Genomic DNA, 15,155 nt, shown 5'->3' with positions numbered 1-15,155 from the left:
AACCTATTCATTCTTTACCAACCTATCCATACTCTACCCCGAAAACCATATTACCTTAATAAGCAGACTCCAGAGCAGGGTCTTATCGAATGTCTTTCAGAAACCCATCTACTAATTCCACTTCATTCTCTCCTGCTTGTTAACTGCTCAAAGAACTCTAACAGATTTGTTCAGTATGATTGTCTTTTCTTGATTTTATTTCATTTCTAAATGTTATGCTGTTCCATCCTTCATAGCAGACTCTAGCATTTTTGCGTAATATATGTTAAGCTAACTTGGCTTTCTTCTACCTGTTTATGGTGTCCCTTTCTCTCTGAACGGGATGTTATAAGACATAAAATGTTACATTAGCAGTTTTCCAATCTAAAGCTTTTGGTTCATCCAATATCTCAGTGGCTGCTTGTTTTAACATCTGGTATGGGGGAAAGTATTTATCAGTCATTAGTCCTGATGAAAGATTCTGACCTGAAATGTCGATTCTCCCTCTCCTCTGATGCTGCTTGACCTGCTGTGCTTTTTCTACCTCTTCATCCAGTCTGACCCTCCAGCATCTGCAGTTCTCGCCTATCTCCAAGGGATGTACTAGCCTTTATCCCTATTAGGCTTCCCAGTACTTTTTCTCTAATAATTAATTATTGTGTTTCATTTCCACCATCACTCCACTCCCCCAAACTGCCAAGGCTCTGTGATTATTAGATATTTTTGGAATGTTATTAATGACCTCTACAATGAAAACATTTTTTTCCAAAGTATTTATTCAACTCCTCTGCTCGTTCTTTATTCTCCGTTATTGTTTTTTAACTCTCATTCTCTATGGGACTTATGTTCACTTTGGCCCCAACTTTACATTTTTATATATATTAACGAAGTTCTTATTGCCTTTTTAAAAATTTTACTTGCTAAATTGATCCCTGGTTGGACCCACAACATAGTGTTGCAAGACACTCTCCCAAATACAGTCCATGAATTCTTCCACATGGCTTCCTTTGCCAATTTGATTTTCCCAGTCTACATGAAGATTAATATCTATTATGTTGAGTATACTGCCTTTTTTTAACGTGCCCTTATCATTGCATGATTTATCCTCTGTACTATTGATCAGTTACTACTGGGGGGCCTTAAGATTCTCCCATGAATGTGGTCTTTCACTTGTTCCTCATCTTCACCCACATGTATTTTTTTGCTTTTTTTACTTACTCCATGTCATACAAGCAGAGCTACCCCACCACTTTATGCTTCCTGCCTGTTGAAAAGTCATACACCCTTGTACATTTAGAATCATAGATTCCTTACAGTGCAGATAGAGGCCATTTGGCCCACTAAATCACCAGTGACCGTCCAAAGAGTATCCAACATCCCTGCAATTCCCCTGGCTAATCCATCTAGCCTGCCCATCCCTGCACACTAGGAGGCAATTTAGCATGGCCAATCCACCTAAGCTGTATTTCTAAGGGCAGCATGGTGGCTCAGTGGTGCCTCACAGCACCAGGGACCTGGGTTCAATTCCCACTGTCTGTGTGGCATTTGCACATCCTCCCTGTGTCTGCGTGGGTTTCCTCTGGGTGCTCCGGTTTCCTCCCACACTCCTAAGATGTGCAGGTTAGGTGGATTGGCCATGCTAAATTGCCTACAGTATAAGGTGCATTAGTCAGGGGTAAATATAGGGTAGGAGAATGGGTCTGGGTGGGTTACTGTTTGTTGGTGTGGACTTGTTGGGCCAAATGGCCTGTTTCCACACTGTAGGGAATCTAATCTAATCTCTGGACTATGGGAGGAAACTGGAGTACCTGAAGGAAACCCACGCAGACATGGGGAGAACATTACAAAGCCTGCACTAAAGCTCGAGGCTGGAATCGAACTCACGGCCCTGAGGCAGTAATGCTAACCACTGAGCCACCCTGCTGACCCCCCCACCCCACTCCACCCCACCACCGTTACCTCAGCCATGTCAATGTCATGAGTAACTGGATCTCTCCCCTTCTGCTCTGACAAGTGTCTCTTCAGTGAGGAGATGTCCTTAATTCTGACACTGGACAGGCAAAACAGATTTTGGGATTCGCACTCCTGGTTGCATAAAATGCCCCTAACCACAATTACATTCCAATTTCATTCCCACAGAGTTTATAAGTATCTTATAACCAGACAGTATAGGTTTAAGGTGAAAAAAGAAAGATTTGAAAGGGCCCTAAGGGGCAGCGTTTTTATAGAGAGGATGGTTCATGTGTGGAATGAATTACCTGAGGAAGTGGGAGATGCAGGTACAGTTACAACATTTTAAAAGCCATTTGGGCAGATACATGGTTAGGAAAGGTTTAGAGGGATATGGGTCAAAACCAGGCAAATGGGGCTAGTTCAGTTTGCAGGAAAGATATTATTAAGCTGGAGAGGAATCAGAAGGGATTTACCCTGATTTTGCTGGGAATGGAGGGTTTCAGTTATAAGGAGAGGCTGGATAGGCTGGGACGTCTTTCACTGGAGTGTGGGAGGTTGAGGGGTGACCTTATTGAGGTTTATAAAATCATGAGGGCTATAGAGAAGGTGAATGGCAGGGGTCTTTTTCCTAGAGTGGGGGAATTTCAAGACTAGGGGGCATATTTTTAAGGTGAGAGGAGAAAGATTTTAAAAAGATATGAGTGGCAACCTTTTTACACAGAGAGTGGTTTGTGTGTGGAATCAGAGAAAGTGGTGGATACGGGTACATTTACAATATTTGATGCACGTTGGGATAAGGAAATGAGTAGGAAAGGTTTAGTGGGGTATGAGCCAAGTGCAGGAAGGTGGGACTAGATTAGTTTGGAGTTATGTTCAGTGTGGACTTGTTGGTCTGTGGGGTGTGTTTCCATGCTGTATGACTCTATGACTGAGGCTCCTCAAGACATGGAGTTCTTCATGTGACACCGTGGCTGTTTAAATACGCTGGGCTTTTTGTTTAATCTTGATTTTCTTCCAGGATGCTGCATCGATTTGCTCACAGAAAGGAGGAAACATTAAGGAAGGCTGGCTGTACAAAGCTAACATGAACAGCACTATCAGCGTTACAATGAGGGTAAGATGATGTAACGGGTGAGAGACTAAACACGGATGATGCAGAGTAGAATCTGTTTTGTACTCTCCTACACAGCAGGCTATAACAAACTGCTGAAGGTGTTTGGGTGGGAGGCAGTCTGTGTGATCCAATTTCTGATTTCATCGTCTTACTGAGGATCAGATTGTGCCAGTGACCCACTGCACATGTGACTAACTTCACTGCCACAGTCAGGGAAATGTTTATGTCTGAAAGGCCACTTGAATACAGCAATCGCAATATCTCACGAAATGAACTGATTCAAATGAGGAAATGAGTTTAATCTAGAATGAGCACATATATTTAATAGGAGGGTGTGGACTGTGGAAATTGTGGGCCATTTGTACATTATTAAGCAGTAAACTTTAGTGGTTGATGATGTAGCCTCGTATGACAAGACTAACAGTGGGTTTGTGTGTCCTCCTGATACTGACCTGGGGTTATGGCTGCCAATATCATTATATACATTTCAATAGATTTAACTGAGCTGTTACTACCCCAACTGGAATGACTAGAGACTTGAGGGAAATAAATAGGCTTGGATCAGTTTAGAGTCATAAAGTTTATACACTACGGAAAAAGATCCTTCAGCCCATCTTATGTGTGCTGGTCATCAAGCACCTTTCTAATTTAGTCCCATTTTCCAGCTCTTGGTCCACAACTGTTAGGCTGTGACATTTCAAATGTTCATCAAAATAGATCTTAAATGGTTTCTGCCTCTCCTACCTTTACAGGCAATGAGCTCCAGGTTCCCACCATCCTTTGGAAAAAAACTTCTTCTGTAAGCCACCTGCCCTTTGCATTTGATCTATAGTCCCTAACTATTGATCCCTCTACTAAGGAGAAACATTTCTTCCATCTATTTTCTCTGCAACCCTCATAATTCTGTAGACCTCAATCAGAGCCCCTCCCGCAGCTTTCTCTGCTCTCAGGAAAACAAACTCCGCTTACCCAGCCTCACTTTAACCGAGCCAACATCCTGGTGAATCTCCCCTGCACCCTCTCCAGTGCCAACACAATGCAGAACTGCACACAATACTTTGGATGTGGCCTAACTAATATTACTTACAGCTCCATCAAAGCTGCGTTGCTCTTGTAATCAGTGGCTCAATTAACAAAGGCAAGTGTTCCATGTGGCTTCTTAACCGACCTATTGACCTATCCTATTGCCTTCAAGGATCTATGGACATGCATACCATGTCCCTTTGATCCTCTGCAGTTCCTGGGCTCCCACTGTTCATTGTGTACCTCTTTGCTTGTAGGCTCCTGAAAATGCATTACCTCACACTTTTCAGAATTAAATCCGATTTGCCACTAGATGTCTTCCTAAAGGTGTATAGAATGTGCAGGGTTTGGTTTAAAAAGAAAGAAATTAGTAAAATGAAAAGAGGACATAAGGAAACATTGGCAGATAAGATATAGGAAAATCCAATGGCATTTTACAAGTATATTAGGAAGAGGAGTTTAATTAGGGAAAGAGTGGGGCCCATTCGAGACTGAAGTGGCAAACAGTATGGACAGAGGAAGACACTGTGGAGATTGCATCTGGATTCAATATAGAGAAGAACAATGCAGGGAGAGAATCAGAGAGTGGATAGTGATCTACTTGAATGAGTTACATTTGAGAGGGAGGGGTAATCAGTCATTTACACTGGCTTAAAATTAGCTTACCATTCAGGCCCAGATGAGCTATATCCCTGGCTGCTGTGGGAGATGATTACAGCGATCCTGATATTAATGTTCAAATAATATCACTATAGAATTCTTGTCTCCCCAAAGGAAGTATCCCTCTCACCATTTTCTAATAGACAGAAGCTCTTAGAGTCATAGAGATGTACAGCACGGAAACAGACCCTTCAGTCCAACCCGTCCATGCTGACCAGATATCCCAACCCAATCTAGTCCCACCTGCCAGCACCCAGCCCATATCCCTCCAAACGCTTCCTATTCATTTACCCATCCAGATGCCTCTTAAATGTTGCAATTGTACCAGCCTCCACCACTTCCTCTGGCAGCTCATTCCATACACGTACCACTCACTGTGTGAAAAAGTTCCCCCCAGGTCTCTTTTATATCTTTCCCCTCTCAATCTAAACCCTCTAGTTCTGAACTGTCCGACCCTAGGGAAAAGACTTTGCCTATTTACCCTATCCGTGCACCACATAGTTTTGTAAACCTCTATAAGATCACCCCTCGGTCTCCAACGAGCCAGGGAAAACAGTTCCAGCCTGTTAAGCCTCTCCCGATAGCTCAATTCCTCCAACCCTGGCAAGATCTTTGTAAATCTTTTCTGAACCCTTTCAAGTTTCACAACATCTTTCCGATAGGAAGGAGACAGAATTGCATGCAATATTCCAACAGTGGCCTTACCAATGTCCTGTACAGCTGCAACATGATCTCCCAACTCCTGTACTCAGTACTCTGACCAATAAAGGAAAGCATACCAAATGCCACCTTCACTATCCTATCCACCTGCAACTCCACTTTCAAGGTGCTATAAACCTGCACTCCAAGGTCTCTTTGTTCAGCAACACTCCCAAGGACTCCAATCAGATGTTTTCCTCATGACCATCCTGCTGGCCTCCCTGTTACTGGTGGCCATTCCCCATTCTCCTCGCTGACTGCATTTCCCTAATCAGTGAGGTGACCACAGCTAAAAATGTGCCATCCACATAACCTCGTGACCCACTGCTGAAACTCCGAAACTTGGTGCTCAAACTGACTAAACCCCAGGCACTTCCTGTAGATGTCGTCATCCATACTCTGAAGACTTACCACATACATGCAACACATTGGACTGAGCTCCCTTGCCATAACTTAGTTTATATTTTGATTAAGAGTAATTTAACTTCTGTTTCGTGTAGTATAAGTTCTAAACTGCAAATTAGTAGAAGGTAGCTTTTTTGTGTCCATACTGATAAGTTAGTTCTCTCTCCTGTGTCTATATGTTCTTTCTCCCCCTGTTCTAGTTTTGAAGTTTAAATTTTTGAGATTACTACAGTCTCTAAATGCAACTGTCCAACAATTTATTTCAATGCATGAGGGCTGACAGGTAAGGCAGATGAACTCAGGACATGGATGGGAATGTGGGACTGAGATATCATAGCTTTTACAGATATGTGGCTCAGGGAAGGGCAGGACTGGCAATTTAATGTTCCAGGGTATATATGCTATAGGAAGGATAGAAAGGGAGGCAAGAGAGGACATGGAGTGGTGTTTTTGGTTGGGGTTTTACATTATGGCTCTACTTATGGATGATATTCCAAGGTGTGTGTCCAGGGAAATTATTTGGGTGGAACTCTGTGTGGAGTTTGCACATTCTCCCCGTGACTGCATGGGTTTCCTCCGGGTACTCCGGTTTCCTCCCACAATCCAAAAATGTGCAGGTTAGGTGAATTGGCCATGCTAAATTGCCTGTAGTGTTAGGTGAAGGGGTAAATGTAGGAGAATGGGTCTGGGTGGGTTGCGCTTCGGCGGGTCTGTGTGGACTTGTTGGGCTGAAGGGCTTGTTTCCACACTGTAAGTAATTCAATCTAATCTAATCTAACTGAGAAATAAGAAAGGGATGATCACCTTATTGGGGTAGCACTGTAAACCCCCCAATGGTGAGCAGGAAATTGAGAATAATATGGTGGTTACGGTAGGGGATTTTAACTTTGCAAACATAGTCTGGGACTGCCATAGTGTTAAAAGTTTAGATGGAGAGGAATTTGTTAAGTGTGTACAAGAAACTTTTCTGATTCAGTAAATGGATGTACTGACTAGAGAAGGTGCAAACCTTGACGGTTGGTTGGGAAATAAGGCAGGGCAGGTGACTGAGGGGGAGCACTTTGGGGCCAGCAGTCATAAATCTATTAGTTTTCAAGTAGTTATGGAAAATAATAGACCAGATCTAAAAGTTAAAGTTCTAATTTGTAGGAAGGCCAATTTGTATGGTATTAGGCAAGAACTTTCAAAAGCTGATTGGGGGCAAATGTTCGAAGGTAAAGGGACATCTGGAAAATGGGAAGCCTTCAGAAATGAGATAATGAAAGCTCAGATACAGTATATTCCTGTTGGGGTGAAAGGAAGGGCTGGTAGGTGTTGGCAATGCTGGATGACTAGAGAAATTGAGGTTCTGGTCAAGAAAAAGATAGAAACATATGTCAGGTATAGACAGCAGGGTTCGAGTGAATCCCTGGAAGAATGCAAGGGCAGAAGGAGTAAACTCAAGAGCGTAAAATGGGGACATGAGATAGATTTGGCAAACAGGGTTAAGGACAGTCCAAAAACAGGGCAAAAGAGTAATGAGAGAGAGAATAGGGCACCTTAAAGATCAACAAGATCACTTGTGTATGGAGCCACAGGAGATGGGTGAGATGCTATATGAATATTTCAGCATTTACTGTGGAGAAGGGTTTGGAAGCTACTGAAATTGGGGAAATAAACGGTGATATCTTGAAAAATGGGAGAAGTGAGGACTGCAGATAATGGAGATCAGAATCAAAAGGTGTGGTTCTGGAAGAGCACACTCAGTCAGGCAGCACCTGAGGAGCAGGAGAGTCGACATTTCGAAAATGAGCTCTTCATCAGAAATATTTTGAGAAGTGTCCATATTACAGAGGAGGAGGTGCGCAACATTTAAAACTCATAAAGGTGGATAAATCACTGGGAACTGTTCAGGTGTTCTCCAGAAATTTGTGGGAAGTTAGGGAAGTGGATCTAGTTTTGTTCGCTGAGCTGGAAGGTTCGTATTCAGACATTTCATCACCATACTAGGTAACATCATCAGTGAGCCTCTGGATGAAACACTGGTGGTATGTCCCACTTTTTAGGTTTCCTTGGGTTGGTGATGCTATTTCTGGTGGTGTCATTTCCTGTTCTTTTTCTCAGGGGGTGATAAATGGGATCCAAGTCAAAGAGCAGAGGAAAATCACCAATACAGTGTATTCAAAAAGAACAGGCACCCAATGAACATAGTCTGCTAATTTCTCAGCAACAAACCCAAACAAGCAGACAAAACACATCCAGAAACTCTAGCCACCCTCCCCTACATCAAAGACGTCTCAGAAATGACAGCCAGACTACTCAGACCACTTGGCATCATGGTAGTCCACAAACCCACCAACACAGTAAAACGGCAGCTAAAACGAAAGACCCTATACAGACAACAAGCAAAACTAATATCATGTACAAAATATCATGTAAGACCTGTAACTTAACACTATATTGGACAAACGGGCAGAAAACTAGCCACCAGCATACATGAACATCAATTAGCCACAAAAGGACATGACCCACTCTCACTAGTATCCTTATATACACATAAGGAAGGACACCACTTTGACTGGGCCAACACATCCATCCTAGGACAAGCCAAACAGAGACACACACGAGAGTTCCGAGAAGCATGGCATTCCAACTGGAACTCAATCAACAAACACATTGACTTGGATCCCAGTTACCACCCTGTGAGAAAAAGAACAGGAAATGATGTCACCACAGGAAATGACATCACCCACATTGGGAAACCTAAACACACAAATAGAAAGTGGGCCATACCATCATTGCTCCATCCTGAGGCTCACTGATGATGTTACCTTGTTTAGTGATGAAACATCTGAAAAATGAACCCTCCACCTCAGCAAGTGTATCTACATCCAGAATCTCAACCTGGGCTATAAATCTTCTCAAAACTCATGAGCTAGGGGAGTGATTCTGGGCCCTTTGCTGAGATATTTATATCATTGGTAGCCATGCATGAGGTGCTAGCAGGCTGGAGGTGGACTAATGTGGTGCCATTAATCATTAAGGTAAATCCATGGCACTATAGACCAGTGAACCTGACACTGGTCTTCGGTAAGTTGATTGGAGGGGATTCTGAGGGACAGGATTTACATGCATTTGAAAAGACAAGGATTGATTAGAGTGAGTCAACATGGATTTGTGCATGGAAAATCGTGTCTCACTAACTTGCTTAAGTTTTTTTTTGAAGAAGTGACGAAGAAGATTGATGATGTTGTCTATACCGACTTCAGTCAGGCACTCGACAAGGTACTGCATGGTAGACTTGTTAAGTAAAGTTAGCTCACACTGAATACAGGGAGAGTGAGCCATTTGGATACAAAATTGCTTCGAAGGTAGGAGACAGAGAATGGTGATGGAGACTTTGCATTTTTGAGTTGAGGCCTGTGGCCTGTGCTGGGCTGCAAAGATTGGGGCTGGGTTCAATTTGTCATTTATATAAATGATTTGGGTGTGAATATGGGAAGTATGGTTAATAATTTTGCAGATGACACAAAAATTGATGGTATAGTGGAGAAGGTTACCTCAGAACACAATGGAACCTTGATCAGATGTGTGGAGGAATGACAGATGGAGTTAATTTAGAAAAATGTGAGGAATACTGCATTCAATCCTGGTTTCCCTCTGCAGGAAGGATGTTGTTAAACTTGAAAAGGTTCAGAAAAGATTTACAAGGATGTTGTCAGGGTTGGAGGGCTTGAGCTGTAGGGAGAGGCTGTTTTCCCTGGAGCATTGGAGGCTGAGGGATAATGTTATAGAGGTTTATAACGTCATGAGGAGCATGAATAGCATAAACAGACAAGGTCTTTTCCCCAGAGTAGAGGAGTCCAACACTGGAGGGTATAGGTTTAAGAAGAGAAGGGAAAGATTTAAAAGAGACCTAAATGGCAATGTTTTCACACAGAGGGTGGTGCATGTGTAGAATGAGCTGCCAGAGAAAGTGGTGGAGGCTGGTACAATTACAGCATTTAAAAGTCACCTGGATGCGTATATGAATAGGAAAGGTTTAGAGGGATATGGACCAAATACTGGCAAATGAGACTAAATTAATACAGGATATCTGGTTGGCATGGATGGTTCAGTGGTTAGCACTGCTGCCTCACAGGTCCAGGGACCCGGGTTCAATTCCAGCCTCAGGCAACTGCCTGTGTGGAGTTTGCACATTCTCCCCATGTCTGTGTGGTTTCCTCCGGGTGCTCTGGTTTCCTCCCACAGTCCAAAGATGTGCAGGTTAGGTGAATTGGCCATGCTAAATTGCTCATTGTGTTCTGGGATGTGTAGGTTAGATGCATTAGTAGAGGAATGGGGAATGGGTCTGGATGGGTTGCTTTTCGGACGGTCGCTGTGGACTTGGGCTGAAAGGCCTGTTTCCACACTGTAGGGAATCTAAGGTTCCCAGGATGATTTGAAACCGAGGGTGTATTTCTGAGCTGTAAATCTCTGACTCCAACCAATCAACTTGGGGCTTCACTGTCATGTCAGTGCTGCGCTCTTTCCGAGCTCAGCCAAGCAGTTCAAGGCAGATCTGTCTGGCAAGTCCGACTCATCTCTCTCCACCTCCCCCCATCACCCCCACCCCAACCCTCCCCCAAAGGAAATTACTTTATTCAAAATGCTAAATTGCTTGGCAGGCAGACTAAGATTTTTCACAATATTAACCCCTAAAACATAAAACTCTTCCCTCTCCTTTCATGAAACTCACATTGTTACCATCCCCTATCATGTCTCTGATTCCTGATGAAGGGCTTTTGCCCGAAACGTCGATTTCGCTGCTCGTTGGATGCTGCCTGAACTGCTGTGCTCTTCCAGCACCACTGATCCAGAATCTGGTTTCCAGCATCTGCAGTCATATGTTTTTACCTCTATCATGTCTGTGTCATGGGTGGCACCGTGGCACAGTGGTTTGCACTGCTGCCTCACAGCGGCAGAGACCTGGGTTCAATTCCCGGCTCAGGCGACTGACTGACTGTTTGGTGTGGGCAGTGTTGCCAATTATTTAACTTGAAGAAGGCGGTCAGTGATAGCTAAGGGAGGATAAAAGAAGGCAGAGAGTAAGGATGAATAAGTGAAGATGCAGCCTCTGAGAAGGGATCGTGAATCCAGGAGCGAGGAGGACACTGACTGGTGAATAGCAGGGCCTAGCAATGCAGGAAAGGGATTAACCTGGTGAATAGCTTCAGTTGCTCCCTAATTGTTTGAGAGTCTGATCTACAGCCATGATGCTTAATTAGTTACTGCTCAGTATAGATACAAAGTCCAGTACTCACGCACAACAGAAGCTGTTACACGCTGATTTGTGATAAGTATGAATACAGTAATTTGAAACTCTTGGAAGTTAAACTCTTTCATATTTAGAATTCAGCGATGACTCTGCATTACACTGTGATGTAGAAAATATACAGCTGTCAAAAGGGACAAAAGTACACCCACCCACAGGGAAAAACAGGCACATGCAGTCAGAAAGACACTCCCACACAACACCCCCCCACACACACAAACAAATGTACAAAGCAACTCACCCACTCATTCACCCACCCAGTCACTCACCCACTCACTCACCCAGTCACTCACTCATGCAGAAAGACGTCCATATCTGTGTGTGCACAGACAGGTATGCACATGGTGAAAGTTTAAGTTAGGTTGGGAAATGATAAAAGTCATGAAACGAACTGAGGAGACGATGATAACGCTGAAGCTAAAAGATTAAATTCTTGAAATGTTTCTATGATTGTAGGTTTATTTCAAGCACTCCTTGCAAAGTTTTCAGAGCATTCTCACTGATTTTCCTGCTATCTCTGTTGGGGATTGGTCAATGCTGGCAAGTCCAGAGGCCACATGAATGTGGAACAGGAGTGACAGATCACTCACAAGTCCTATAATGTCAAGGTCCCATGGCACCAGGTTATAATCTAACAGGTTTATTTGAAATACAAGCTTTTGGAGCACTACTGCTTTGTCAGGTGAAGGAGCAGCACTCTGAAATTTGTGATTTCAAATAAACCTGTTGGCCTCAGTCACCTGATGTTGAGTGACGTCTGACTTTATCCATCCCAGTCCAACACGGCTCATCCACAACACAGATAAAGCAGACTGAGTAAACATGGTAGTGGGAGCTTTCCTATTGTGAAGGTCATTAATACTTCAGTCAGGCTTTTAATGAAAATTCAACATCTTCCTGGTCACTTTCACTGCTCCTGGACTTTTTCTTTCTTGCCGATTTAACTAGATTGTCAGTACAGTCAGGTAATTACTTAGCTATTGTAACGTAGCCAAGAAAATTGACATTTGGCACATGAATGTAAATTCTTCCTTGGCCAGTTTTATCTGGGTTGCTCTGAGGTGCAATTTGAATTTGTTGTTTCATTAGAGAACAGAAGGTGGCCAGTTAGCCTATCATGTCTCTGATTCCTGATGAAGGGCTTTTGCCCGAAACGTCGATTTCGCTGCTCGTTGAATGCTGCCTAAACTGCTGTGCTCTTCCAGCACCACTGATCCAGAATCTGGTTTCCAGCATCTGCAGTCATATGTTTTTAACCTCTATCATGTCTGTGTCATGGGTGGCACCGTGGCACAGTGGTTTGCACTGCTGCCTCACAGCGGCAGAGACCTGGGTTCAATTCCCGGCTCAGGCGACTGACTGACTGTTTGGAGTTTGTACATTCTCCCCGTGTCTGCGTGGGCTTCCTCTGGGTGCTCTGGTTTCCTCCCACAGTCCAGAAATGTGCAGGTTAAGTGAATTAGCCATGTTAAGTTGCCCGTAGTGTTAGGCAAAGGGGTAAATCTAGGGACATGGGTGGGTTGCGCTTCAGCAGGTCGGTGTGGACTTGTTGGGCCGAAGGGCCTGTTTCCACACTGTAAGTAATTTAATCAATTCTCAGAAGAAGAGTCTGCCCTGTTCCCCTACTCTATCTGAAATGTTGGATGTACCTTTGAAAGACCTACCTCTGAACTCTCCTCAGGAAGAGCACTGTCCTCCAGGGAATGTGCTCTCACAATAGAGAATGTTCTTTATTTTCCCAAGTTAGTTACAGTAAATTAAATAATATGCTGGTAAATCACCAAATACAAGAAAAGAAAGATAAACAGGAAACTCAGCAACCAGTCCTAGACTCCCACCATCAATTCCAGCCTCCTGTAGAGTCTGGGGATCTCAGCTTGTAAATCCTATCTGCAACATTAATGTTACAATCCGCAGAGGCAGTAGGAGTGGGGGTGGTGGGGGGAAGTGTGACGCAAAGAGAACAGGAGGAAGGTGATTGACTGACTTCAACTTTGATCTAAATGTTTGTTGTCTTTGCAACTCAAGAGCACTCACATGATGCCATCAGAAAGTGACATGAACCTAATTAGTCTTTTCTCACTTCCAGAGGCTGAGGTTATGAGGCCACAAAGTTCAAAGATTTAGATCCATGCGTCTTCATATTTCTCTTCAATTTAACTGTAACTGTTGTCCCACAGTCATGGCGATCTATATCCTGGGATCTGGTATCTTTGGTATCTGTTATAGAGATAAGGCAGGAAGAGGATACTAATTAGGAATGAGCAGCCATGATCATATTGAATGGCGGTGCAGGCTCGAGGGGCTGAATGGCCTACTCCTGCATCTTTTATCTATTGTCTTTCACAGGAGTACTAGTGCTGAGCCAGTCCACACAGAGAGTTTTAGTTGATACGACATACACATTTTATTTGGCAGCCCTGTTAAATTTGTCAGCACGAGTTTTTGTGAGTGGCCAGGGTGTGAACGTTCTGATAGAATTTGACATTTAGCTAATGTTTCCTTTTCCAGGTGTTCAAGAGGAGATTCTGTTACCTGACTCAACTTTCAGATGGCTCATACATCCTTTATTTTTGTAAAGACGAGAAGGTCTGTAAGGAGTCTAAAGGATCCATTTTCTTGGACTCTTGCATCGATGTTGTGCAGGTACAACATGCTTGTGTGTGCGAGTTAGTTTCTGAATCCATGTAACAATGAAATAATTCAGGGTCCTCACCTACATCAGGTGGTTTAAGAGCCCAGATAGCAAGAATGTGTGACATTTGAGATTCCCTTTGTTATTTTCTATTGCCATCGTCCAGTACTAGGTTCTAGGATTGATATTGCATAATTATGGGTGGCATGGTGGCTCAGTGGTTAGTATTGCTGCCTCACAGCGGTTTCAAATTCAGCCTCAGGTGACCCTCTCTATAGGCTTTGCACATTTTCCCATGTCTGCCTGGGTTTCCTCCAGGTGCACCGGTTTCCTCCCACAATCTCAAAGATGTGTAGGTTTATGAATTGGCCGTGCTAAATTGCCCTTAATGTTCAAGGATATGTAGGTTCGGTGTATTAGTCAGGGGTAAATGTCAAGTAATAGGGTAGGGGAATGAGTCTGGGTGGGGTGCTCTTCGGAGAGTAGGTGTGGACTTATTGGGCCAAATGGCCTGTTTCCACACTGTAGGGGATCTATATATGATATCTAATAGTTGCTTCTGATCCATAAGGGACTGCAGACCTTGATGATTCACCCACACGTGGAAATCCATTTAGATCATTGCACAGCAAGCACTGTAAAACCCCGAGGAAATGTCAAACTTAATCTTTTAATCTCAAGTGATGAATACAAGTTATATTTATGCAAACTGTATTCATAATTTAATCTTGAAGTCCCAGTTGTCATTCTGGTGCTTTTGTCTTGTACCCCCATCTGAGGCCAATATAAACACCTCCTCGGGTGCAGGACTGGGAACCGAATGCTGTGCTACAAACTGATGCTTTGGACAACACATGACAGCCTTAGAATAAGCTAACAAGTTGGTTTGAGAACTAAAGAATTTGTTGGTCATTGGGAGAGTGTGAAACTTCTCAAACCATTTTCCATCAACATAATATTAACTTATTTCTCTGAATGAAATGGAAGAGGACACTGAAGTTAATCCTGGACCAATTTGGCGTTTGCTGTGTTTTACTTAGAATCTCACAACACTGACCTTCTGGTACTATTCATCTCCGTCAGAATTTCTGCTAAATGCATGACTCCACTCATCTTCTTCCCAGTTCATAAATTTGTCCCTCTAATCCTTTGTCCCTCAGTACTTACCTAGTTTGACCTTGAAGACATCTTTGCTACTCACCTCAACCACTCTGTTTTGATAGCAAGTTCCCCATTCCCAATCAATCTCATTCCCCTGCCTAAAAAAGGTTACCCCGGTTTCCCAATTGCTTAGTGACTATCTTGTATTGATGACCCATAGTTTTGGACGACTTGCTTTTCCTAGACAGAAGAGTCATCCTGATTATAATTTGTTCTCCATTCTCAGCACCTCC

At 43.3% G+C, this 15,155-nt stretch overlaps 1 protein-coding gene across 1 annotated transcript in view; it reads left to right on the top strand.

The window, feature by feature from the left end:
* The window catches only part of dock11 (dedicator of cytokinesis 11), a 305,664-nt gene that overhangs the window by 76,607 nt on the left and 213,902 nt on the right, over positions 1-15,155 (top strand). Inside the window, exons 6-7 of the mRNA XM_060832572.1 lie at positions 2,951-3,046; positions 13,638-13,772. Coding sequence (XP_060688555.1) covers positions 2,951-3,046; positions 13,638-13,772 — 231 coding nt within the window. The remainder of the gene's footprint in view (positions 1-2,950; positions 3,047-13,637; positions 13,773-15,155) is intronic.

This window comes from Hemiscyllium ocellatum, chromosome 11 (assembly GCF_020745735.1).
Source record: "Hemiscyllium ocellatum isolate sHemOce1 chromosome 11, sHemOce1.pat.X.cur, whole genome shotgun sequence".
Taxonomy (NCBI): domain Eukaryota; kingdom Metazoa; phylum Chordata; class Chondrichthyes; order Orectolobiformes; family Hemiscylliidae; genus Hemiscyllium; species Hemiscyllium ocellatum.
Note: the sequence above shows the minus strand (reverse complement) of the source record. Positions and strands in the feature narration are given on the sequence as shown.